Source organism: Monomorium pharaonis, chromosome 6, assembly GCF_013373865.1.
Source record: "Monomorium pharaonis isolate MP-MQ-018 chromosome 6, ASM1337386v2, whole genome shotgun sequence".
In the NCBI taxonomy this organism is placed as follows: domain Eukaryota; kingdom Metazoa; phylum Arthropoda; class Insecta; order Hymenoptera; family Formicidae; genus Monomorium; species Monomorium pharaonis.
Window position 1 is genome coordinate 2,467,777 of NC_050472.1, and position 24,552 is coordinate 2,492,328.

The 24,552-nt window shown below is 39.6% G+C and overlaps 2 protein-coding genes across 7 annotated transcripts in view; one reads left to right on the top strand and one right to left on the bottom strand.

The window, feature by feature from the left end:
- The window catches only part of LOC105832399 (fasciclin-1), a 231,126-nt gene that overhangs the window by 62,002 nt on the left and 144,572 nt on the right, over nucleotides 1-24,552 (bottom strand). The window lies entirely within an intron of this gene.
- LOC105830766 (origin recognition complex subunit 3) lies at nucleotides 5-23,010 on the top strand. Of its 2 annotated transcripts, XM_036288138.1 has the most exons (15): nucleotides 5-4,637; nucleotides 5,530-5,661; nucleotides 5,745-5,865; nucleotides 6,069-6,238; nucleotides 6,306-6,463; nucleotides 6,548-6,656; nucleotides 6,739-6,903; nucleotides 6,975-7,172; nucleotides 7,496-7,612; nucleotides 7,724-8,008; nucleotides 8,373-8,606; nucleotides 9,043-9,162; nucleotides 9,676-9,743; nucleotides 9,999-10,074; nucleotides 15,590-23,010. In XM_036288138.1, the coding sequence occupies exons 1-15, from the start codon at nucleotides 4,362-4,364 to the stop codon at nucleotides 15,674-15,676; spliced, it is 2,316 nt and encodes a 771-aa protein (XP_036144031.1). In that variant the 5' UTR covers nucleotides 5-4,361; the 3' UTR covers nucleotides 15,677-23,010. The 2 variants fall into 2 exon arrangements, with proteins under 2 accessions (XP_036144031.1, XP_012525761.2); XM_012670307.3 differs by lacking the exon at nucleotides 15,590-23,010 and having other exon boundaries at nucleotides 9,999-10,217.

Consider the following 24,552-nt stretch of genomic DNA (forward strand, 5'->3'; position numbering starts at 1 on the left):
AAATCGACAAAGACGATATCTTGTTAGTATGTAGTAGTAGCGCCAGAGTATTGTGGCCCCATAAAAATATTCGGGATATTTGAAACGATATTACAAATCTTTCTTTTGTCGTTGCGTAGATGAATACATTTCGAAAAAGCTACTTGAGTTCGGGCTACCGCAGAGATCGCGATTTAGTTCTTCGAAACTGCAAAGTTTTTAGCTCCTCAAGATTTTTATTCTCGGTAAAAAGAGAGAAAGTGGAAAATGGAATAGAAAGAGAAGGACACGCGAAGAAAAACGCTGAAAATAACGTAAATGGCGGGTGGGATAGAAGGGCTGGAGCAACTTCAAAAAGTCCACGGCGGAGCTACAATGCTCGTCGCTTTATTATCCCGTTACCGGAGAACGTCCTCGTAATCTTGAGGTTTTTTCTCTCATGCGGATAGTACAGAGAACGGAGGGACAGATACACACACATCTCCGCTATTGTTATTTGATGTCACGTAAAAGTCGCAGCTCTATGATAAAAGCTTAATCGAAAATTTTTAACTAAAGTAAAATTCCTTTTCGCAGATTCTTGCATTTTCGATTTTACTTTAGTCTTCTTATTTTTCTTACATAAACTTTTTTGCAATGCATTTTATAAATCTTTTAATTTATAAGAATTCCAAGAGCAATTTTCTTTAGACTTTTTTTTTAATCTCAAATATTAATCTCTCGTGAAAATTACGACAGAAAAAAAAATTATAAAGATGAGATCTGTTTCGTCGTGTTTGTGAATCTCACAATGATCTCGAGAAAAAGATAAAATCTAAAAAATTAAAGAGCTATAAATAGAGAATTTTATTTGCATTTCCTTTTATTAATGTGATTGACAATCAGATAAGCCATCTTTCGCTTTAAATTTCCGCATTTTTCCGAACAGAATCAAAATTACACTTCGGTGTACGAACGAACGGAAATTATTCCGCCCTATCTTGCTCTAATCTTGGCATGAGAATGTGCACGCCTCCCTCGAGTACGACCTATCGAATATCGCGGCATTGTAGTTTCCAAGAACAGCCCTGCTCACGACACAAGCGAGCACCTACCGTTCCTCGCAAGCTCGGAAAGTCCAATCTCCGCGAGGAAGAAAGCAGGCTGGGCGGTAGTACCGCCAACAATGACGCTCATTACGAACGCTAGGAATTGAGTCCCCCGTTTCGTAAACCACCAGCCGTTTTACCCTCCGCGAAAGTTTTCAGAACAAGAAAGCGGCTGACGCCGTAAAACCTCGTTCTCCCTCGACGGCGCAGCGACGATTCGGGGCGGCATCCTTTCGAAAAATAATTTCCCTCGTCCGCGAGTTTCCCAACGAGATTGCCCGACAAAGCGACATTTCATTCGCAACTCGGAATTGTCTTTCGCGTTAATGTCTAACAAACATTTCGCTCCTGAATCGAAGGAGCATACCGCGGCTACTTTTAAATCCTTTGGACCCTCCCACATCTTCTCGGAGATCTTTTATTTTTCTCCTCGAATTTTTAAGGATCGCGGAACCGTCGTCGTTCGCGCCCAGATAGAAAGATACGAGAACTTTTTTTAACGTGCGTAACTGTACGCCGGTAATTCGCGAGAAACTCTGATGTTTCGCACGTAAAGTCGTTACACAGCAAAGTAACGTAAAGTTTATGATGCAACACATTATATATATATATATGTATCACTAGAATCAGATGATTACGACATCGGGAGAAGTTGCTCATTGCAATGCCGAGAGTAACATTTGATGGCTGTGATTCGAGACGTAAAAGTCAAAGCCAGTTGGCTTTTATGGCACTTGTCGTTCTTCGTGATATACAATAATGCAGTTAGCCGATATACAGAGTAAACCGTCAATGCATCGGAGATGGGATTTTTTTCTTAGAACATATATGAGAATTCAAATCTCCCCCTCTTTGAAATTTTAAAAATTATTTATGCAACACAATGGCAAATCTTCCGAGACATGGTCCTTTATATTTATTTAGATCGATTCACAGAGATATTACTGTGAATCTCGAAGACATATTTAATCACTTTGAAAAAAATTATTGTAATCCTTTAATTTTATAAATCTTATTGAATGAGCTTCTTTGCCTTATTTATCATTCTTCCTTTTCTTCTGACTTTAATATTGCATTTTTATAATAATATTTAGCAATGTTTCTCAGAGAAGGTCTATTTATAATGTTTTTTCTCAATTAAAAAGTTTTTCGAGAAATATGATCATGATTTTTATAGTAATAATAACAATAGTAATAATAAAAACTTATAAACTTCATTTTTTATAAATACATATTGCCTATACACTTTTATGAGAACGTACTTTTCCCCAAAAATCTAAAGTACACCCTCATGCCCGATAATATATTAAAAACAATTTTTATGTATGATTTTTCTATCGAAAGAGGAATATCGCATGCACGATACTTTGGCGAGCAACTTTGCGAGCTACGCCTTATTAAGATAAATTTCTTTCGATACGCCACTTTTTTTATCATGAAGCGACTTCTGGTTTATCCTGTGCATACATATCGGAGAAGTTCACCGCTCCAGAACGGCGTATCGTGCCACGCCATATAACGCTTTTATATCTCCGTGACGCCTCGTCAATCACTCCCAAATGGTTGCATGCTTGATCATTCTTCCGCTAGGTGAGGAGCTTCGGAAGGGGATATGAAGAACATATACAAAACGTTGTAGCCTCAATATGTTACGAAACATATGCGATATGCGTGAATTTGAACGTAAACGAGTCTTGTTTCGTCTTCCAGATGTCTCAATCTTTTCAAAAGAAAATGAAATTTAAGGGAAGTCACTTAGGCAAAGTTATTTTCTTAAGAAAAGACATTTTAAAAGACAAGTATTCCTCTTTACTCCTCGTTATAGAAATTTATTAGAAATCTTTTCTACTTGTTGCCATCTCGCAGATAACTTAGTGTGTGCAACGAAAACCAACAAAATTTATCTGCCGGATCATCCTGGGTATGTGCAGAATCTCACATACGAAAGCAGAATTTTTGCGGATCGCCGATAACCCGCTTTAAGTCGGCGTGGAAATGCGAGGCACGTTCGGAAGCTGGTTAGGAGAGAGAGAGCAGCGATCGTATTATCACACGGGTCGAACGAATGGAGCTTTATTCGCGCCGACTGGATTTTTATAGCGCGTCTCCCGGCGCATTTTTCTTGTTGCGCTGGGAGAGTGCTTTATGCGGCCATGATCGAGCCGCGGAGGGCGTATGTATGCCTTTCAGAGGGCCAATATCTCTGGCTTCGAGGCCAGGGGCTCGCGAGCATTTTGTCCCGGCAGCCGAGCCTTTCCGCTGCTCTTTCAACAAGGCGGGACGCGGAAGGGGGGAGAAGGGGCTGCCCGAATGATTAAGCTGCCGATCGATTCGCATTTATTTTCCTACCCTTCCCCGCCGCCTGCGATGGCGGACGATGCGGGGCACAGGTGCTACGGCCGACCGCAAAACGAGAACAACTCGCGCAAAGCTGCTTGCGCATCGATTTATATCTCCCGATTTCCTCTTTTCCCCTCTCCTGTCGGCTTCACCATGACGTCTCGCTTTACTCTCGTCTCTTCTGTCCCTTTCGACGAAATCCGACTTTCGAACATGCACGTCGGTTGCACTGATGAGGGCGAACTGCGCGTTGCTCTAGCCGCTAGCGGATAGTTTATTCGGATTGCGATAGCCAGATCTCGTCGTATTTTGGGGAAAAATGCTTTTCCAAACATAAAAACAATGATAAATCCTGGAACGTAAAAGATAAATCGAAATTAAGAACGAAATTCTAAACTAAGAGTGCATAGATGAGCGTATTGCATGAATAAGTTGACAAATAACGCCATAAAAATACTGAATTAAAAATAAATGATAACTTTAATAATTAACAAATAAATTAATATGTATAAATAAAAAATTAGCTTTAGCTTTTGCTATTCTGCTCTATCCGTATCAAACGTGTATCTTATTCTTAAATTAATTTGTATTTTGGTTTCTCTTTTTTTCAAATGCGAAGTCGGTTATTTATAACTACATTGAAAAGTGTCATTCTGTTTTACATGTAACGAAAAATAAAAATAGAATGACGCAATGGTTCTGATTGCGTGCTCCCCAACGAACGCAACTCATCTTGCGATCCATAGATTTTTATGTACAACCCCTTTCTTCATCCAGTCTAAATACAGTCGGTTGCATTTTACAAGCACACTGTTTATCTTTTCGTAGGACGTTGATGTTCATGGCGATGAAAAATAAAAGATAACACTGTCAACATCGCGTGGCATTTTGAAACACTGCATTAAAATTATGTCGTACAAATATTAGCTTTCGCCACGTAATTTCGGGATTAATATGAGATCATGGCCGCTCTGTCATAGAGCCTCTAACAGATGCCAGCACATGGCGCCAGCTAGCGGTACATTTTACTGTCAGCTGACAGCTGCCGTGTTCAGTTGCGTTCGGCCATCATCGGCTACGCAGTCAGTGATTTCGTGCGTGTTTGCGCCGCGTGGTTTCCGAGATAACTCTCGTTTTTCTTATCTGCGTGTTGGAGACGCACGCTTAAGACGGGTGTATCTTGACAACGTTCACGCCGGTCGCAGAATGGAGAACGTTTCTCTGTCCAAGGTAAGCGATACGACACGTGCAACCTGTTGCTATCGCCGGCTTAACCTCAAAGTGCAAAGTTAGCGCGGAAATGCCGAATAATGATTCATAGGCTGTCATCCTTTCGCGAGTCTTAAAAGTTTATTAATGAGTGCCCGTCAGAAGAGTTATTAGTCCCTTGTGTAATGTTACCTTTGTCTTTTTGATTAATGCCACTTATAAATCTTTTTGCTTCTGCTTTTTCGTAGATCTTCCATCAAAATCGTTTAATTTTTTGAAGTTTACATATCGCAATTTCATAAAACTAATGATAATTGATGAAAAGATTAATAATAATAATAATAATTTATTTTAATTAATAATAATTAATTTAATTATTTAAATTTAATTTAAATTTAATTTAATTATATAATAATTTAATTAATAATAATTAATTAAAAGATTAATGATATATGAAATATGTAGAGCATATATCTGGAAATTTGCGAAGCAAAATACTCTAATTTTTTTTATTTTGGGAAAACGATACTTAAAAATTTATTTGTGGAATTTATTCAATGAAATAAATTTTTATTCAAATACGATGAAATGAAATTTTATTCTTAACAAATAAATAAATTTATAAGAAAAATGTATATTTCACAAATATATATTTTGTCATCACATTTTTTATGATCAATAAATATTGAAGTGAAACGTCATAAGTAACTTTGCTTTTGAATTTTTCGATTTTTTTTTGATAGTGTAGTAATTTGATGCATAATAATTTTTATAATTAATATTAAAGTTGCAGTAAATTTTAAAACGATAAATAATATTGGCAGTTCAATGATTGATGCTGCGATGGAGAATCAATCAATTAAAGTCGATTAATCGTGACTAATTAAAATATAATATTGCTCGTGATTTTTAGGGAGTATTTGCTTACAAAGGAAGTTATAAAATTGGAAAGAAAAAAAAGACTGTTTATTGCCCGGCGTATCTCAATGAACCATGGTATATTGCGTATAACGAAACGTGGGGGTACATCGAGCAGGCAGCAGAGGTACAACCACCGTGTGTTAATACTAGCCATAAATCTCAATCAAAACGGCGGAATATACCTAACAGAATACATTAATATTTCAGAATGTCAGATCGAAAATGTTCCAACAAGTTATATCCAATTTGGAGTCTTTCGTATCAAAAATAAAAGCGACTCCATTGAATGTATCGTCCCACGAAATAGCCACGGCCATTTTATTAACAGGTGAAAATAAACGTTGCTTTTTTTTTTTAAATAAAAGATTGCTATACCTTTCTCAGTACTTTGGAAATTTAGATAATTTAAGGTCGTTAAAAAATGTTTTGTAATAGGTTTTGTTTATTAAAATTGTTTCTCTTTAATGACTTTGGCCCTTAAGAAATTTTTTTCAAATAATTATTAGTAATTTAAACGAATTAAAATTATAGGAGTAAATGTTCCCGATCACACGACACTTTTCGACACGACAGTATCTAAACTTAGTAAAATAACGCCGCACTTAGCAGTGATTTGGAGCAGAAATTGTAATAGCGTGAAAAGCATCATCGAGGACACAGTGTATCAATTTATTCATCAGAGTACAAACAAATCGGAATCGGTTAGTGGATATTCGCGGTAATAGCAGCGTACGGTATCTTTTAAACAATTAAAATTATCATTCGTAGGACGACGTTCCCGACATACGTAAAAGTCAATGCACTATGCGCGTCTTAACAAAATTGTTTGCGGAACATCACGATCCGGAGGATCCTTTAGTTGTCATTCTGCCGGATTTTGAAAGCTTCTCCACCAATGTATTACACGACTTTATTCTGGTGCTGAGGTATCTTTGATCTTTGTTTCATGTTACGTGAATGAGAAAGGAAACTATATGAATATTAAAAGATATCGCATGAATAATTTTCAGTTCGTATAGAAGTACTTTGAAATTCGTACTTATTTTTGGTGTTGCGACAACGTTACATGTTGTACATAAATCATTGACGTATGACGTTACGTCGAAGTTAGTCGTGCAGGCAAGTCAAACAAAAACAGGTTCAACATCCAGCGCAAATGTTTGCATGATGACTTTAAATAATTCGTTGCCTATTTGTTTAGGTATTCTACACACAGACGCAAGTCAAAACATTAGCCGATATATTGGAAAGTACTGTTTTCTCTACAAAGATTCCATTCAAATTAATCGGCCGTGCGTTTCAACTGCTGACTGACATTTTTCTGTTTTACGATTTTTCGGTAGACAATTTTTTACAAAATTACAAGGTAACGAACGACCAGTGAAACCTAATTGTTAAGGCAGTCGACTGATTATTATAAATTATAATAATTTTTAGATATGCATGATACAACATTTTTACGAAAACAATGTAAGCTCTCTCTGTTGTCAACCGAAAGACATAAAAGAGAGAATATCTAGGCTCACCGATAAAAATATCGCGGACATTAAAAGTTTACCGTCTATCGCTAAATATTTGAAGGCATTCAGTGAAGTGGAGAATGGAGATAAAGAGCTCAGCGATGAAGAATTCATGGTTCGCATAATTTATTCACGAGAATCGAAGGGATTGCAAAAATTATAGCTATCAGTAAAAGCTAACAGTAAAACAGGACAACACTTTTTTAATAATATGTAATTTAAGTTACGCCATTGAAAAATTTTAATGTAACAGCTCCTCATTAAGCTGTTTAATATTGAAAATGAAAGGAAAATGAAACGAAAAATATTTAATAGAAATAAAAGCTTTTATAAGATAGCTTTGAAACTTTTAAATGCCCACTTTTTAATGGAACGATTACTGATGCACATTTTCAACAAGATTATTTTCGAATTTTTTTTAAATTTCGCTCTTTGTAGGAGTTATTGGAACAACTGTTAAACAAATTTCACAAATTTATGGATCAATTTTTAATCGTTTTGAGATGTTTGCACTGCCTGGTTACTTCATTACCAGGCTCGCCAATGGGTAAACAGGTAACATGACGCTATTAACTCAGACTAAAATATTACATTACACAATAAGCAAGAAAGTCGATACGTCGAGCTAAAACTTGGAATGGTGAAACAATGCGACAATCGTTTCAGTTACGGGAGGTTTATACCAAAGCGGTTTACACGAACGATTTGATAGAGTCCTTCGAATACAAGGAGTGTTTGAAATTACTGGGATTTTTATCGAAGGAGGAACTTCTCTCGAAACTCGAATCTATCGTAAAAATTGTCGAGGAATCCAAAGATTCGAAAATCACGAAAATTAAGGTCAATCTCAATAATCACATCGAGACGATTCGAGAAGCTAGTTTAAGCACCACAACGACTTCTGAAATCATCAGTGTGGAAGAGAAACTTAGTCGCATGCAACTGAAGGAGGTGCGTGCAAAATCGTACTTTGTTAACCCCTCTTAACTTTGTCTTATTAAATCTTTGCGCCAGAAAAAAAAAACAATATTTTCTTAACTAAAAGACGTACTATTTTATAGTATAAATTATTAAAACGATGTTTCCACATCAAATCAAATTCAATGTGATAAGATCTGATAACTGACGAATCAATTTTCGTACTGCTTTGTATTAACGCTAGAAGTCACATAAATTTTTGCTCTCTTTATATACATACATATATACATATATATCGCTGCAAATAATCAGATCTTCGCGGTTCAAAAATGAAGATTGCCGATGAAAACGATAAGATTGGCGGGTTCCGTTCAACTATGACGTGCTCTCTTTTCAGAAATTGCTCAAAATGAGTCAGCAACAGTCGCGTTCCGCTTACAAGCAGGCGCAGCTTGACTTGATCGATTACTTGGACCGAAAAGTATTTTCCGTTCATCTGATCGATCCGAGTCGCGTGACGGCTCACGAGATATTTTGCTACAGCGACGGGAACCAGGCGAAGCATCATATTCGCGGCTCTTTGCGGGCTGCCATACACACGGGTTTGAGCGATCCGCAGATGTACCTGGACGTGAGTGAGGGAATTCCGCACGAATAGCTCGTGCACGCGATGTCAGCTAGCTCTTTTGTCGCATGACGGGCCCGAAAAATCGTTTGCGGCTAATTTGGATTTGCGAGATTAAATTTTTCATTCAATGCGACGCCTTAGAAGAATGTTACTATAATTTTAGTATATTTTTTTTTAAGTAAAATTTTAGTAAATTTATAATATAAAATAATTTGACTTTTTGTCAGATTTTATTAGAATTTTGCTAAAACTTTACTAAAAATATAGTAAAATTCTTCGAGGTTTGTGTTGTCCCACGATTGCCATGATTGCGATCGGATAAATTTTAAGAGAAAATACTCTCCCCGCGTATGAACAATTCATCCGCGGTGGCCGCGAAAAAAAAGTCACGGTTTTCGATAGACCGCGCGGCGCGGTTAATTGGAAATGTATATTTCAGTGCGACTGCTGCAAATTGGAGAACGACGACGACATTCCGCGCACGCTCCCCGACCTGAGTATAATTTATAAGCTGCATTTGGAGTCCAGGAAGCTGATCAATATGTACGACTGGCTGCAGGTAACAATCCGGCCTGTGTGCTCATGTTTACAGGTTAATCCCTGTTACACTTACGGTCACGCACCCGGCCGGCCGTCTCGTGATTTTAATCGCCGCCGCCGCGAGTGATTCACGCGAGCACGTCATTGTAAGCAAGGCGCACACAAGGGGTGCCGAGTACTTTATCGCCGTCCGGTTGTTAGGAAGCCGGTAAAACGTTTCTCATGAAAATTGCACCGGCGAAAGTCTGCTCTCTCCGCTCAACACGCGGCCGAAGATCACGGGATATATTAATACAGAAAGAATTTTAGATCTTCTAATAAATTTCGGGGAATTTTATGAAATTCTCGCCGACATGAGATGTGACGCTCTTGTGTTTTTAGGTCTTCAAGCTTGAGTTTCTTTTTTTCTTTCTTGAGACCTGTCTTTAGATTTCTGAATTATCTCGCATCTTGTCGTAGATATGCTAATCTTTGAACTTTACACATTGAACTTGAAAACTCAGGGGAATGCACTTGACACGTTTGCTTGCAGGCGTTCCTGACGATCGCAGATCCGCGGTCCCAGTCTACGGAGCAGCGCGACGTAGATCCGCAGCTGCAGTATCCTTTACAAAAGTTTCCGCAAACGCGTGAGGCGCAGCCCTCGCGCATTCAACGTGATCGGCACTCGTCGAGATTTGTCTTACCTGCCTCCGTGCCTTTGAAATTCATATCACGCCTCCTAACGCGAGGATCGTAACCCGTAGAGAGAACGTAACTTCCGCGAACTAGATACCCCTCCCTAGTTTGAATAATTCGCACGTGTTATCTCGCATTTCATCATGTAGTAACTTATCCTTAACGGAGATAATTCAGAGCTCGGTTTACTCAAGCGGTCGCCGCTCTACAGTTCCTCGGCTTCATCAAGACTTCTCGAAGGAAGACGGATCATGTAAAGCGCCTTACGTAACAATAATATCGCTGTTTGACTGTTTGCTTGGTTCGTCCGCATGGTTTGTTATGTATGAATATATCCTTTTGAGGTATTGTTTTTATAACATTTTTATTAATAAATAAAGTAAATGTATTTAAATATTTTATTCCGCAATTTAATCTTTTCAACGCATATTTTAATCTTATACACACCGTACGCTTATTTTTTTTTTTTTGAATTTTAATATTGCCAAATATTCTGACAAAGAAAAAATGAATAATATTCGCCACAATAATTTAATTTTAAAAATTTTATTTAATTGCCGTAGATTTAAATTGAATTAAATACACCTACACCAAAAATTAAAGAACTTTTCCAATTTTTTAAATTTGTTCGTGAAAAGATTATATATTTATTTATTTCTAAAATTCGAAAATATTATTAAAATACGGAAAAAAATGTAAAAATTGTTAAATCTGCATACGTGCATTCATTTAACAGTAATCTTTATTATATGCCAATATATTTAATATACTTATACATATATCGATAAGTTTAATTAATTATTGAGACTATTAAAAATGTGTATATCCAGAGATTTGAATTACACGTACGTCTTTTATTTTAAATGTCTTATTGTTTTTACAATTCTCTTCTGACCGCCGAACGATCAAGACTACGTGTCCTGCGTATTGATTCCGCCGTCTCTCGAAATCCATAACGGAAGTTGTTCCATGCTGAATCCAATGGAATAATTTAACGGCTTGCACGCATATTGATGATGCACATCCTGTATCTGCATAAATTCCCAGCGATCTTGAGACACTTAAACCTTAGGTAGATCGACATACAGTGTTCCTCTTTTCATTTCACTCCCTCGACATCCCAGGCTTTTGAAAATCCGCAATATCGATTACGCCGTCTTTGTGGCAGGGCGTTGAGCGTGCCGCGCGTTCCATGGGGTTGTGAAAAAAAAATTCGGCCTGGAGAGCGCGCACGGCAATCGTTTCCGCATTTTAACGTGGATGAATATCGATTAATTGGATTCCCGTGACGGCCTTTTTCTCGCCTGGCGACACGGGATGGAAGTTAACATTCCGTGCGACGACCTTTACTCTTTCGTTCCGATGATAGTTATAGACGAAATTCATTCGCGTGAAAAAATTTAGTCCAAAAATTTTTGTGAATTTTTAAAATAAAATTACAGTTGTTCTACAATTGCAAAAGCAATTAATTCGTTGAACGAAAGAAAGCGTACTTTTAACACGGAAATAGTCGCCCTAGTCTTTTTCTTTTGTAAACGATCACTCGAGTAATCTCGAGTAATTATAAAAAATGGTCTATTTTTATTATATTACATAAATATAAAATTTTTATACGAAAGTATTTTTTAATCAAAGTAAAGTAAACTTTTACCATACTTGATTAATTAATGTAAACAATCACCCGGATGTTTTCTACACTCCAACTAGTTTCAACAGATATATCAGTATTAGAATATATAACTTGTTTCCATTGTACAAATTGGATCTTGGAATCTTCGAGGTAAATATAGATTTTGGATCAGTAAGGAAATTTGCTGTTTATTATTCCGATGCTAAAGTGTAAGAAATATGCCAGGTAACTATTTTTGAGTTAAACAAGTCGGCGAGGTAATCGTTACGATTGATCGCGGTTACGTAATACCATCGGTTTATTTCTGTCTATTCAAAACCTACATCGAAATCCACTAACTTCTATTGCACTCGTGAGTGCAACGACACTATCGGCTCTCGTTATACGTACCGTTACGTTTCCTGCGAACATTCATTCTAATCTATTGTCAGAAGTATCATGACGTAACGCGGAACAGGTCCTGTGGGATAATGTTTGGACTAAGCCAAACAGAGATCTCGTGTCGTGACCAATCGTAGTACAATCCCGCATTCAAAGGAGAGTGACTGTGCATGGGGGAGGATTTGGCAAAGGTTTAACGTCTGTTTCTCGATAGGGATGCTCTTGGTGCACAGAGTACGTTAACCCTCGGTTCGCCTTTGACCCTTACCGAGAAAGGACGAGGCAGGGAGAGAGATAAGTTCGCTTGTGCATAGTATCCTTCGTTGCACCGACAATAAAGCTCAAGGATATAGGGTAACTTCGGTGTCAAAGGACTAAGAGGCGCGTGACCTCTCGTTGCAAGAGTTCCTGGAAGATTCTTTTTCATGGATGCGATTCTTTCGTTGATATTCGATCTTTATAATACAAAAATTTATTTAAAAAATGAATGACTCCTAGATTATCTATGTGGAATTCTAAAATTTTAAATGACTTTCCAAGAGGTTTGGAGGATCTGGAAGTTATAAGAAATCGATTATCCAAGACGCAAAGATCCTGCGATCCGTGCCGAAAAGCGGCAGCATATGGTATTCGATTTGTATGACACGAAGAATCCAGAGAACGTTAAGATCCTCGAGCGATTCTTCGGCGCGGAATTCGTATATAAGATACGATGAAAAAAAAAAAAAAAAAAAAAAAAAGAAACTTTCGGGCAAGAGAGAGGATTTTTTGCCAAGTTATAAAACGAAGGTAATAAAACTCACAGAGTTCCTACCGGGTTTCTACCAGAGAGCGTCAGAACACAATAATTTCGATGTTAAAGGAACGGCAGTTCTGCAAGTCGATTCTGCGGGGATTTCCGAGGACTCGGTCTATTGGCCTCCGTGGAGGACTTCGGCTCGTATGCAGATGAATGGAGATACGACGCAGCCGCTTGCATATCCACTTTGCCTTTCACGTTGAGCACGAGCGACGATGAGGTCGGACGGAGGGTGGTATCGATTCGACGCGTTCCCGAAGGCCTCACTCGGATTGACGGCTGTCTTACTTCAAACGGGCCAGCGGGACGGCGTGAATGGCGGGATAGACGCATGTCGAAGATTATGCAGATTCGTTATTTTACGATCGTATGAACTTTAAACGGAAGAAAGAAAAGATAGAACCAACTTTCGTACAGATCAAATGGTCAATTTTTTTCATTACACACGTTGCGATACGTTAGAATCTATTAGTCTCGATTACCTTAAGAATAATCAGAGTCGGAGAAATAAAGCTCATGTCATTAGCAAATTTTTTTACTGATCCAAAACCCACCTTACTTTTTCATTCAAAAATTTAAAAATAAGTTATGATTCATATATAGTACTAATCTGTTGATATAAACTGGAAGTTATATTTATATAAATTTGAAACATCATAATTTTTTGAACGTGAGATTTGAGTGGAAAAATATTACATTAAATATACATTTATACAATCAAAAAAATTTATATCATGTTTCCATAAACGTTTTTATATTTTTATCGAAAAATTTCTCATATCATTTTTACATTTATATAATGTAATAAACAAATATAATAAAAATAAAACACTTTTAATAGCAATAATATACGATATGTAGTTGATAACAATAACATTTAATTAAGGTATAAAAAAATATCCCAGGCATTTTATTTAAAAAAAAAATGGATGACTAATTTCGAGTTACATAAAAGTGCCGGTGAAGGTTCGAGCTGGCTATGTGCATTTTCTGTGTGACTTGCGTTCGACGAAAGGCAACTCTTACCAAGAGATAAATCTGTGAAGAAGTTTTGTTTCAATAACGCCAAATCTGTTCCTTCTCTCTCTCTCTCTCTCTCTCTTTCTCTCCTTCGTTCTTGCGCTGATCTTATCCGTATCCCTTTCCCCACGACTATCGATCCTCGCGCGCTTCCGCGCGAGAACCGGCCCGGAGAAAAATCTATTTGCAAGAGAAATCTATGAAAGGTCCACTTCTCTCCAACTCGACCGAACTGTAGATACGAGCCGGGAATCAGTTTTCCGGGTCGGGGGTGCCTAACCTTTCTCGTAACCTTCGCGCTCAATCGACGGCGCGACCCCGATATCTTTTCGGCATCCTCTTTAACTTGTCGCTATCATTATATCGGATCTTCTCCGGCGACGAAGAAATCAAGTCTATTCTTTATCGCGCGCCGCTCACGCGAATCGGGTATATATGTTTCCACGCAGCGATTTCTCTCGCTTGAAACGGTCCTTCCGGTAGGATGAAACGAACGGAACCTTAAGTTGGACGTTCCGTCTAGTTCGGCGACAGGACCTTTTCCGTCATCTCTCGGAAAAATTACCGAGCTTCCTCTCCATCACTTTACTTCGTGAAGATAAATGAATTAAAATAAGTTGACGGATATTTATTATGTACACGGCCTGTATAATTGAATTGCTTATCTCTCTTTGAAATCAAGGACCGGCTTTTTAAACACATTATTCAATTCCCTTGTTGACTTAACGTCAGTTTTTCCCGAACTTCGAGGACTTGAAATTTATCCCTAATTTTTTATTTCGTACACTCGGCTACTAATCGGCAAAATTTCAATTGACAACAAATCACACGTACGCGTACGATGTACGATGCGAACGTTTCCGCTTCGGCACAGTCGATGATGTATAATAGTTTAAAATTAACGTGACATATGGGAATGTGTCGATAGAACGATATTTCGCGGATAGACGACGCACCACCCCGGGAGGGAGGGTTGCGGTATCGCGACTGACGCGGTTTGCAAGTACCTTCAATTATCAATTATAATTGTACACAAGCTAATTGGTAAATACCAATAATAACGCGCGTTCATCGATCGGTCGTTTGGGAACCTCGCCAATAAGCGTCAATCCTGACCGTTCTCGGTCGCCCGCTCGTTTGCTAAATGCTTGTGACGTGTAAATTCGTTAGACGCATCGTATTTTTAATTCGATTCCATCGTATGAAATGCAAAAGCTATAAATATCAGACTCCGTAAATCTTTCCGCGCGAAAATAACTGCTGCTTTATGAATGTCTGCATCAAACGATGTTATTAAGCATAGATATTGTTCATTATACGAAAATACTCATGTATATTTGCGTACGTATGGATAAAAAAATAGAATAGAAGTCGAACAGAAAGAATAATTCTTAAATAGAACTTTGAAATCTTTTATGTATATTATGCTTTATATTATGCATTTATTTGTACACATTTCGCATTTAATCTTACATTTTCAAGTTATAAATAAATAAAATCTATTGAGATCAGCCTTTAAGGTAAATATTTTTTTTTCTAAATAATTATTGTAATATGTATAATTGATATGATAAAGATCTTTTAAATTATTGATGATAAAGATATTTTAAAATTAAATGAATAAAATTTATTTGTCATTAGTGTTTTAACTTGAATAATTATTATATAATTAAGATAAAAATATATATTAGAATCTCTATATGCAGAAACCATATATATAAAAATTATAATATCCTATTTGAAAATCGCGTTTAAAAAATATCAAAAAATTTTTTCCCATCAACTTTTTTTCATTCTATTTTTTTTTTTTTTTTTTTTTCATAACGTTCGCAAACGTGAGTATTTATTCGTAAATAGGTAATACGCTCCTGCTTGATAATGGTACGTTTTATAAAATAAAATGGTAAGCATTTAAGAATTAATGTACGTATCTTGCAGAACAATCTGTGCATCATGGCACTTCTACCCGAAGCACTACACACAACGACAATTCTGAGTTTCCTTGGAGATCCGCGAATACCGTAGAAAACTACCCTCGGGTATCTCGAAATTTCTCGGCGCAGATGACTACATTTCCCACGGGAAGCGGTCCTCTTTCTCGGACTTATTTTCGTTCAAGATGAAAGGAAACTTGCGGTGGCCGTAGAACGTCGCGGGGAGTCTACGGATCCTTAAGGGATCTTGGCCGCCAACCGTTTTCCGACACGGAAATCAATCTCAACAGCTTCTCGTATCAATCTCCCATCGCACCTGAAGCACCCAATCACGTCGGTGTCCGGGTGTCCTCCGCTGCTCGTCCATTTGGGTGGAAGTTCGCCTGAAAATCCTCATGGGACGGACGCGAGAGACTACCCGATGACGGCAAGGAAGAACAATGTCTCCGCTTGAACCGCTCGTCCGGACGAGCGGTGGATATATTGATTTCTGGATGAACCGGTCCCATCGAACACATTTTCCACCGTCCGGGAAAAAAACGTTGCGAGAAATGTATCACTTAAAAATACATCTGTTTCACAAAACATAAATTTTACATAGCGTTTCTCTTCAGAGATTTAAAAATATTCGTGAATCTGAAATACGAAACCCTCTTTATAAAGATTAATCTAAATTCTATGAATACAAAATGAATGCAAATTAGAGCACTATGAGAAAAATATCAAGTCTAATCCGTTGAGTCTTCGTTCGATAATTATCGACTGCCGTTGTAAAATGAGGGAATCAAAGAAATTGGATGCGATCCGGGGCGCCATAATCGTTATATATAGTAAGAGGATTGGAAGCTCATTTTGCACGAGATTCCATATCAAGGGCAATTGCATGGATAATAGAATTTATCGTGAATACCCCATCAAAGGCAACCACAGAATTCATTTGCAACATACGCTTGACATTTGATAATGAAATCACGCATTTATCCCATGAATTTACTAAATTATACAAATAAACGAACGTGCTATGTGTTCAAGCACGCGTGTTCATAAATCACATTTAAAAAATTACAGGTTTTAGTCGTTACTTAACACTTGTGTTTTGCAATTCTATCATTCTGCTTTATCTCATTCTCATACATTACGCGTAATTAGATGCAAAACAACGACAGTAAAAAATGGTCCGGCAATATTAATGTGACAGTTATGAGTTTGTCCCACTTTGATTAAATCGCTAATCGATCTACTAATCTGCTACACAAAATTAATAAATCTCTCTACATGACGCATATGCGAATGAATGGAACTAATTTAAAATCGATACTGACATCAGAGTTCGCGGGTCACAAAATAGATTCGTAACATTACAAACTACACTAATTAACGTCAACCGCTCGTAAATTGTGTCGTGTTTTATCGCGACTCTTCGTGACGCTCAATTAAATTTTCGCGGACGTGCAAATAAATTGTTGGCAACGTAAAAATATACATGTATGTCGCAATTTTAATTGAACCTATGTTTTCGCTCGCCCATTTTCGCAATTTACATTTAAATATGGAAAAAATATCCGTGAAACTTTCGTATTGCGTGCACTCGAGCTAACATTCGAGAGAACAAGAGCTTTCATTTATATGTATTTTTTCGCGAAATACGATCGAATAGATCGCAGCTTAAGGCGATAAGCGCGATATTTCTTTAATAATCGCAATTTATATGACACAGGAACGTATTTGCACGAAAGGGTTAAATCCGTCGCTCTACTCCGCACGAGGAATAAACATATGTCACGACGATTACACGTTATCTCGCGAAAGGGGGACCGGGGAGATCGTTTCATGAACGTAAATCCTGATAGAACCCCCGGTGCTCTGAACCTGACCCCCTCTCGCCTGTCGCCACCCACGTCACCCCTCGACGACCCTAACGCGAAACGCGTTATTGCGATTGAGTGCGGCCAACTACCCTCGTGTCGATCCTCGAGCGTGTCAGAAGCTACGACATTAATGCACGTTGTCACGCGTAATTATGAGTCAGAGCCGAGTAATCATGCGGCTATGGCGTACGGAGGTTCGCAAGGAAAACGGCCCGGTTGAGACGAGATCGTCGACGAGGAGGATCGGGCACGGGCAAGCAAACATTATCGCGTATCGTATTATCAAGCAAAGTGAGAAACCCGATCTTTGGGCGAAATTTTGGCAATAAAACAAGAACGTTTCGAAATAATTTGGTGTTATTACGTGGGCGCTCGACGTTATCGCGCGAGTCCAATAGATTCCCATTTAATTTCGGACGGATTTGCGAATGTGTCAAGGCAGGAGAGGAGGAGAGGAGGGCGTTTATCATAGTCGCGTGTATGCGCTGATGAGATGTTCCATGTACTCTGTCATGCGATAATTCCTGCGAAACTGTAATGTACAGAAGTATCCGGGCTCCAATGTAAAATAGAGAGATAATCCTTACTGTACATTATAATGCAGATATTATCGTCGTTCATTTGCGAGGTCTTTTCAAATGAAATCGTTTTGTTGACCTCGCATAGAATATCACAATGTGGAGTACGCCCGTATTCGAATCCGCGCGTAATAATCATAAAATGGTAATCCACGAAATTGTATTGTCACAAGATAAAAGCGGCAGCAAGGTATAGCTGGATATTGTGCAACGTTTTCCTTTTAGATTTATCAATTCTTAAATTCTTATACTATCGACATACATTCTGTTATCTGTATTTTTTATTACGATACTAGAAAGTGATATTCACGATATTTTTTTCAACAATTATTTCGAGCATAATGAAAGAGAGTGAAAATTATACAAAAAAAGTTTTCATGTACACACGTCCGTGTAATGCGAAAGACGAACGATCTTTTTTGTCTGAATTACCGACCACATTTTACCTCCAATCAGCGAGTAGGTTAAGTTCCCCCTGCTGTGCGCAAGTAATTCGCAATTGGCTTGGTTCGATTCTACGCGCGCGGGCCCTTTCGGCTAATTTCAATTAGGGATAATTGATTGCTTTACACCCATCGTTCCGTACTCGGTCCGTCCTCTTTGTCCGCGCTCGGCGGAGGACCATTTCGCGACGGAGACAGTCATCGAAATCGAAAGACAAAGCGAGAGAACACGTGGAGAGAAACAGAGAGAGAGAGAGAGAGAGAGAGAGAGAAAGAGAGAGACAGACAGTGGGATATCTCCTTCAACAATCGAGGGTCCGAGCAGACGAGGAATGTAGGTGGAGAAGGGATCTAATCGCATGCGGTCCATCCCTATTCAACCATCCGATTCAACTACCATCGCAGTCGGCCACCGTGAAGGATATCACTCCTCTAATTGTTGGCCATTGATCACTCGATGATCGAGCGAGCGAGAAAAGGCGGAAGATTAAGATGTCCGTCTCTAATTAAAGAGTTTTTTTTCCTTGCTATGCCTCTTTCCCATTACCTTCCCATAGAGTTTGAAAAAAGTCTTCGCGTATATACGAGCACGAGTGCTTTAAGGATGTGCACGTTCAAATACTCAACCGTAGTCAACCTCCCCCCCCCCCCCCGAGACGAGTTTCTATATCCGGCCGCGACACCCCTTCTCGTCAAAGCCTGCGGCGCTTTCGCGATTGCAATGAAGAAAATGTTTGCGCGAAGGAAACAAGGAATTAAGGGGGGCGGTGCCGCTTTATGCGAAAACTCCCTTCCCTCGGCTTCGTATGCAAGTCGCCTTAGGCGAGAAGAGGGAAGATTGCTCCGACTCGGCATCGTTGAATAAAATTTTATTTTGATAAGGGACGAGGAGAATTTTTAATATCTCTATACAGCTAGATTATCAGAATATTTTTGGATTTTTGTGAACTTTAGTGTCTCCTCGATATTTGAATCCGGTCGTTCTTACGATGGCATACAAGCTTCCACGTTATGTCCCTTATATCTTACGGATACTCGTTTTATTTTTCCACTTAATCCCCCTGGCTCCATTCGAAGTGTGTGTCGGAGATTTTATTTATATTGCCAGCCGTTATTGCCGCTGCGCGCCGTCGCGTCGGGACGCGCGGAAGAGGGTTGGCGGTCTTCATTAGGTCTTCTTCGCGTCTAATCCAACTTGAATGCCGGCGTCGTGGAGTGGAGGCAGGGTTGTGCTTCCCGTACACGATACCCCTGGGTATTTTGTAGTTATCCTAGGCACGGACCACCTCGAGCAGCCGTTGACGGATAAGCGTGGTTCGCGCGCGCGACGCGCAACGCACTCTTCGCTACTTGATTAATTGAAACAGCTCAGGAATGACTATCGGCCGGCCTTTTCAACAGCTTGCGTTAAAGCAAATGCTTCGGCAAACTTGAAAAAACGACGCTGAATTATCAACGTCACCGAGCGTCCGCCGCGGCGTATCAGTACTGGCGATAATAAATGCGCGAGCAGATTTCTGTCGCGAAAATGTAGCCAATTTATTCTCGTCATCGCGATACGGACGCGGCCTCCGTACGTGGGTGCGATGGTATCGTCGAGCGTTCCGGGCACTCGGAAAAAAGGAGCTTTAGCATAATTACGTCGTTTCAAGCGCGAGTCGCCGCGAATGAGGATGCGACGAGACACCAGGCTGTGTCCCCGCGTATAATCAAAACACCGTCGGACGTGTTACCTGAATTAATCGCAAAATTGTTTGACCTTTCCAAGCTTGTTGTAATTTTTCGAGTTTTATTCACGTTACAAGTCATAAAAACAGTACGCTTGGAAAATGTGATTAATTTTTGGTCTATTTTTACACTTTTTATTGTGCAAATTTCACTTTAATCTCTAAAAATATAAAAATAATTCTAAAATATCTTTCAAATATTGATATTGATATATATAAATTTTGTAGATTTAAATTGGTATTTTTTTAAATGTTAGATAAAAATTGAATTTTGTGTGTGGTCAAAGGTTATCACAAAGGTTATCATGATTACCTTTGATCAGATACTTCAAAAAAGTATATATAAAAAAAAGTTAATACATTTTGATATTTTTAAAACATTTTTTCTTCCTTATAAAATTTTTTATAAAATATATGAATAAAATTAATTTGACTAACAATAAGATGATATCTAAATCAAAACATATCATTCAAATTTTATTCAGTCAGTGGAAAATAATTAATATAAGTAAGCGACAGATTATCAATGAATTTTTCTCCGTACAGTTTGTAAACTTTGTGCGAAACTTAAGGCGTTCTTTTCGGTCGGTTAGTTTATTATAAAGTAAAATACGTGGCCGCATTTAACAACCAACATTAGATGCGAAAGCAATTAGGAAAAAGTTTACGAGTGACGCGGCGTCCCGTGACGGAGCGTTCCTCCTAGAAAGATTTTAATTACAATTTGTAAGCGCGACGAACGGTCGGCCCGTTGTGTTTAAGTCTCGTTTCATTATCGCGCCAGAATGCAAGTTTTTTAACTGTCCTGACGTTTATATGACATAATTAAGAGTTTTCTGACACAACCTGTAACGTCCCGCTGCGACGGGACCGCTCAATACTTTTTCACGCCTCTTTCATCATCATCATCGTGACGAGAGTCCGCGCGTTTTATACTCAACGGAGGGAAACGTGTTCTCGTTTCACCCGACGCGAGAACGCGGATTGTCTTACATTTGAAAAATTATTACGCGAGACGATTCATCCCGGGGCCTTATCTTAATTGGTTTAAACTCGGCCACCGCTACGAGGAGCAGATTGGAATTTCTGGTGGCGCATGCACGATTATGCCGGAAGCGTACACGCGATAAAACGTTGCGGAATTAAACGAGATTAAAATCTGTAGGATTACCGCCACATCAAAGCGGCCCTTTTCTTTTTGCCTGAACTCGTGTACATTGAAATCTGTCGCAATTTTAATCTCTTTCTCTAATGAGAATAATATGCAGAAAAATGTGTATAATACACATATAAAAAGTATAATGATGTACACAATTATGCGTACGAGAGGAACCTTTTATCATAAAGTACCAGATGTGTCTGCTAACGTAACTATACACATCTCGTAACCGACAGATCAAAAGATGAGAATTAAAAATGCAAGATACATTAACGCGACAGTTAAAAGGCAGAATCTGAAAGCGGATTTCGATTAACGGCAATACGATTCGGGAGAAAAGTATATTTCATTAGTCTAATCTGATTGTGTGAAAATCATCAAAGAGTGATTATCGAATCTACCCGGAAATCAAGCGGAACTCTCCTCCCTCTCCTGAAAACGTACGCTTCGCGTTCTCCCTCTGTTAATTCTCACAACCGACACTCCATCGTGATTCAATAACAGGTCAATAATAAACTCGATCACCAGGAGGAAACGATGAGGTCTCTCCCAACCCACTCGACTACTCGCGGGATTCTGCAGTCACCGACAAGACAAACGTAGCCGCCCCTTCCTGGCCTGTGGCTACGGGGATGTGTCGCAGACGCCCGTGAGCGGCTTGTTCCCCGGCACGTAGAGCACCAACCTCCTCCCCTCACCTGCTTGCCGTGACTCGCTCAAAGTCGTTGGCAGGCACACGTACACAGGCATACACATACAATTTGGACCCTGTCGTCCGCCGCCATCGCCGTGCCCTGGACTATACAACGTCTTTAAGTTTCGCACAAAGACCGGAGGAGCAGTTAAGTTACCTAGAAGCCAGAGTTCGCACCGTTCTCCTTTGTCATGCCTCCCTCTGACCTATCCACCCGACGGCGCGGCGGCGCAAGCGGTTCTGCCTCTCTCTCTCCCTCTTTCCCCGCGTCTTTCCCTTCGCTCGCTCTCCTCACGCGACTTCTCCGTCCCCAAGGCGACGAAGTCTTTAACTTTCCGCGACTAAATTTACCGGCAGTCGAAATACCCGCCATTGTCACCGCCCCGTGTCACGGGCCGGATGAAAGTACCGAGTATCTTCAGATTCGTCTGAGTTCGAAATGTTGGATTGTCGCGTAAGTTTATGGTATCTTCAATTATTTGGAACCACTCTCAATCCTGCGAAAACTTTTCCGTGTTATTTTTTTTACACTCGAGCATCGGAAAAAATGAAACTGATTGACGTCACAGCAAATCCTTTTATTGATCCAAAATTCAAATCTGCCTTTCACTCGAAAATCTCAAGACGTTACACAAGAGAAACAAGTTGTGATTCATACATTCACAATTATCGATTGAAATTAACTAGAGTGTAAAAATCATTCCCAGATAATCATTTACGCAAATAAAAGTTTCCGGGTTTCAGGGTAAGTGATGAATATGTCCTCCGAAGACAATGGAATTCATATTTCGGTAAAAAAAATTCTACACGCAAAATTGCCAAGTACGATTGGGAACTTAGAAGTCTCTTGTCGAGAGGTTCAACCGGAAATCGATCTGAAATTTGTTCCGTTTTCCTCTTTTCTTTTTTATTCCGATTGGATTTTCAATTTTTACCGAAGGAGAAATCCCGAGAAACTCAACGAAATCACTTCGCGGAACGTGCGGTACGTAGGAACGTCCTCCGTTAACCTCGCGCGCGACTTCACTCGGTGCGCGCCGTTTTGCAGGGCATTATCTCGCCGCAATGTAACTTTACGATGGCGAGCGAGAATGCTCTGCGCCGCGTTGGCACGACCGCGGGCCGCGACTGTGGCTGACCCACACCCCTTAACTCTTTGCTTGGCCGTCCACGTATTTAATAGGATAATGCCCGGCGGTTGCTTGGCTGTTGTTCCTGCAGTCACGTCCATATATTCCCCTTCCGCATCCATCTCATATTCTCTCGCGTGTCTTTGTCGTTACATTACACTTGCAAATCGTACGACAAGTCCAACGCGAGTCGGACTTGTCGTAATTCTTACATCATTTTTATCATTTTGATTTCGATATTCATTTTTACCTCGGAATCTACTTTTGTGCAAGACATTTGTATAAAAAAACTGAAAGTCTCGTAAAAAGTGGTGAATATTAAAAATGCTCGAGTAAAACACGGATTGCGCGTGTCGTACAGAAAGAGCTTTCCTAATCGGAGACTGAGATCTCATTAAAACGTTCTTCATTTTCCCCCGAGATTCGACTCAGGATGAGGAATTGCGAGGGAACAGGGACGAAAACGTGGACGGTAGGAAAGCACGTTCGGGACGAGCCGAGCGGAGCGAAGGCGATAGTCGGGCGAGAAGTGAAATGATAAATTAAACCGACCGCGGTAATGCTCGGCCGCAAAACAAGGCAGGTTAAGCTGCGGAATTATGAAAGTTCCAAGACTAATTGTGAAACTTTTCGCGATGTACAAAATTGCCGTAGACTCGCGAGAGACGACGGAGAGAGACGCGGGGTCAGTCCTTTCGTTGCCGCTCGAGGTGAAGTGCCGCGAGATGGGCGCCGACTTGACGAGATAAAGAGAGCTTTTCCCCGGCACTTTGGGAACGGGGGAGGATGAGGGAGGAAATAAAAGGGGACGGAGTCCGCAGTAGTGGTGGTGGAGGCTTCGACCGTCCGAGTTCTCCGTTCGTCTGAATCTCGCGCGCGAAAGAAGGAAAACCGAAAGCGCGCATTTGTTCGAAGTTACTGCCGAGTAAATTGCGCCCAAGTCAATTCGCCGTGATTTGACTTAAGTTTATTACCGCAAGCTGACGGAAGTGTGTGCAAAGAGTGTCTAAACGCGCGCGAGGAAACTGAAGAGTGGAGGATTTAAAAACGTCGGAAAACTCAAACGCCTAAGAAGTTGCCGCTGTAAATATCTGAAAGAAACTCTTTCTAATCTAAAGTAGGATATTTGTAACAAACGGCGTACGCGGATTGCGGTTATAGAGCGCTGTTTTTTTTGTTTCCCCGAAACGTCGGAAAATTATTCATTCTCCGCTCTCGTTATTTCCGATAAATAATTTTGAGATGCAAATCGATGCAGTCTGCAACGTCACGCGAGCATAACTACTATCGCCGTCGTTTTCTCGAGGACGGGGCATCGCAAGCCGACGTCTTTTATTTACGCGCATCACGACGACAGCGGAAGAGCAA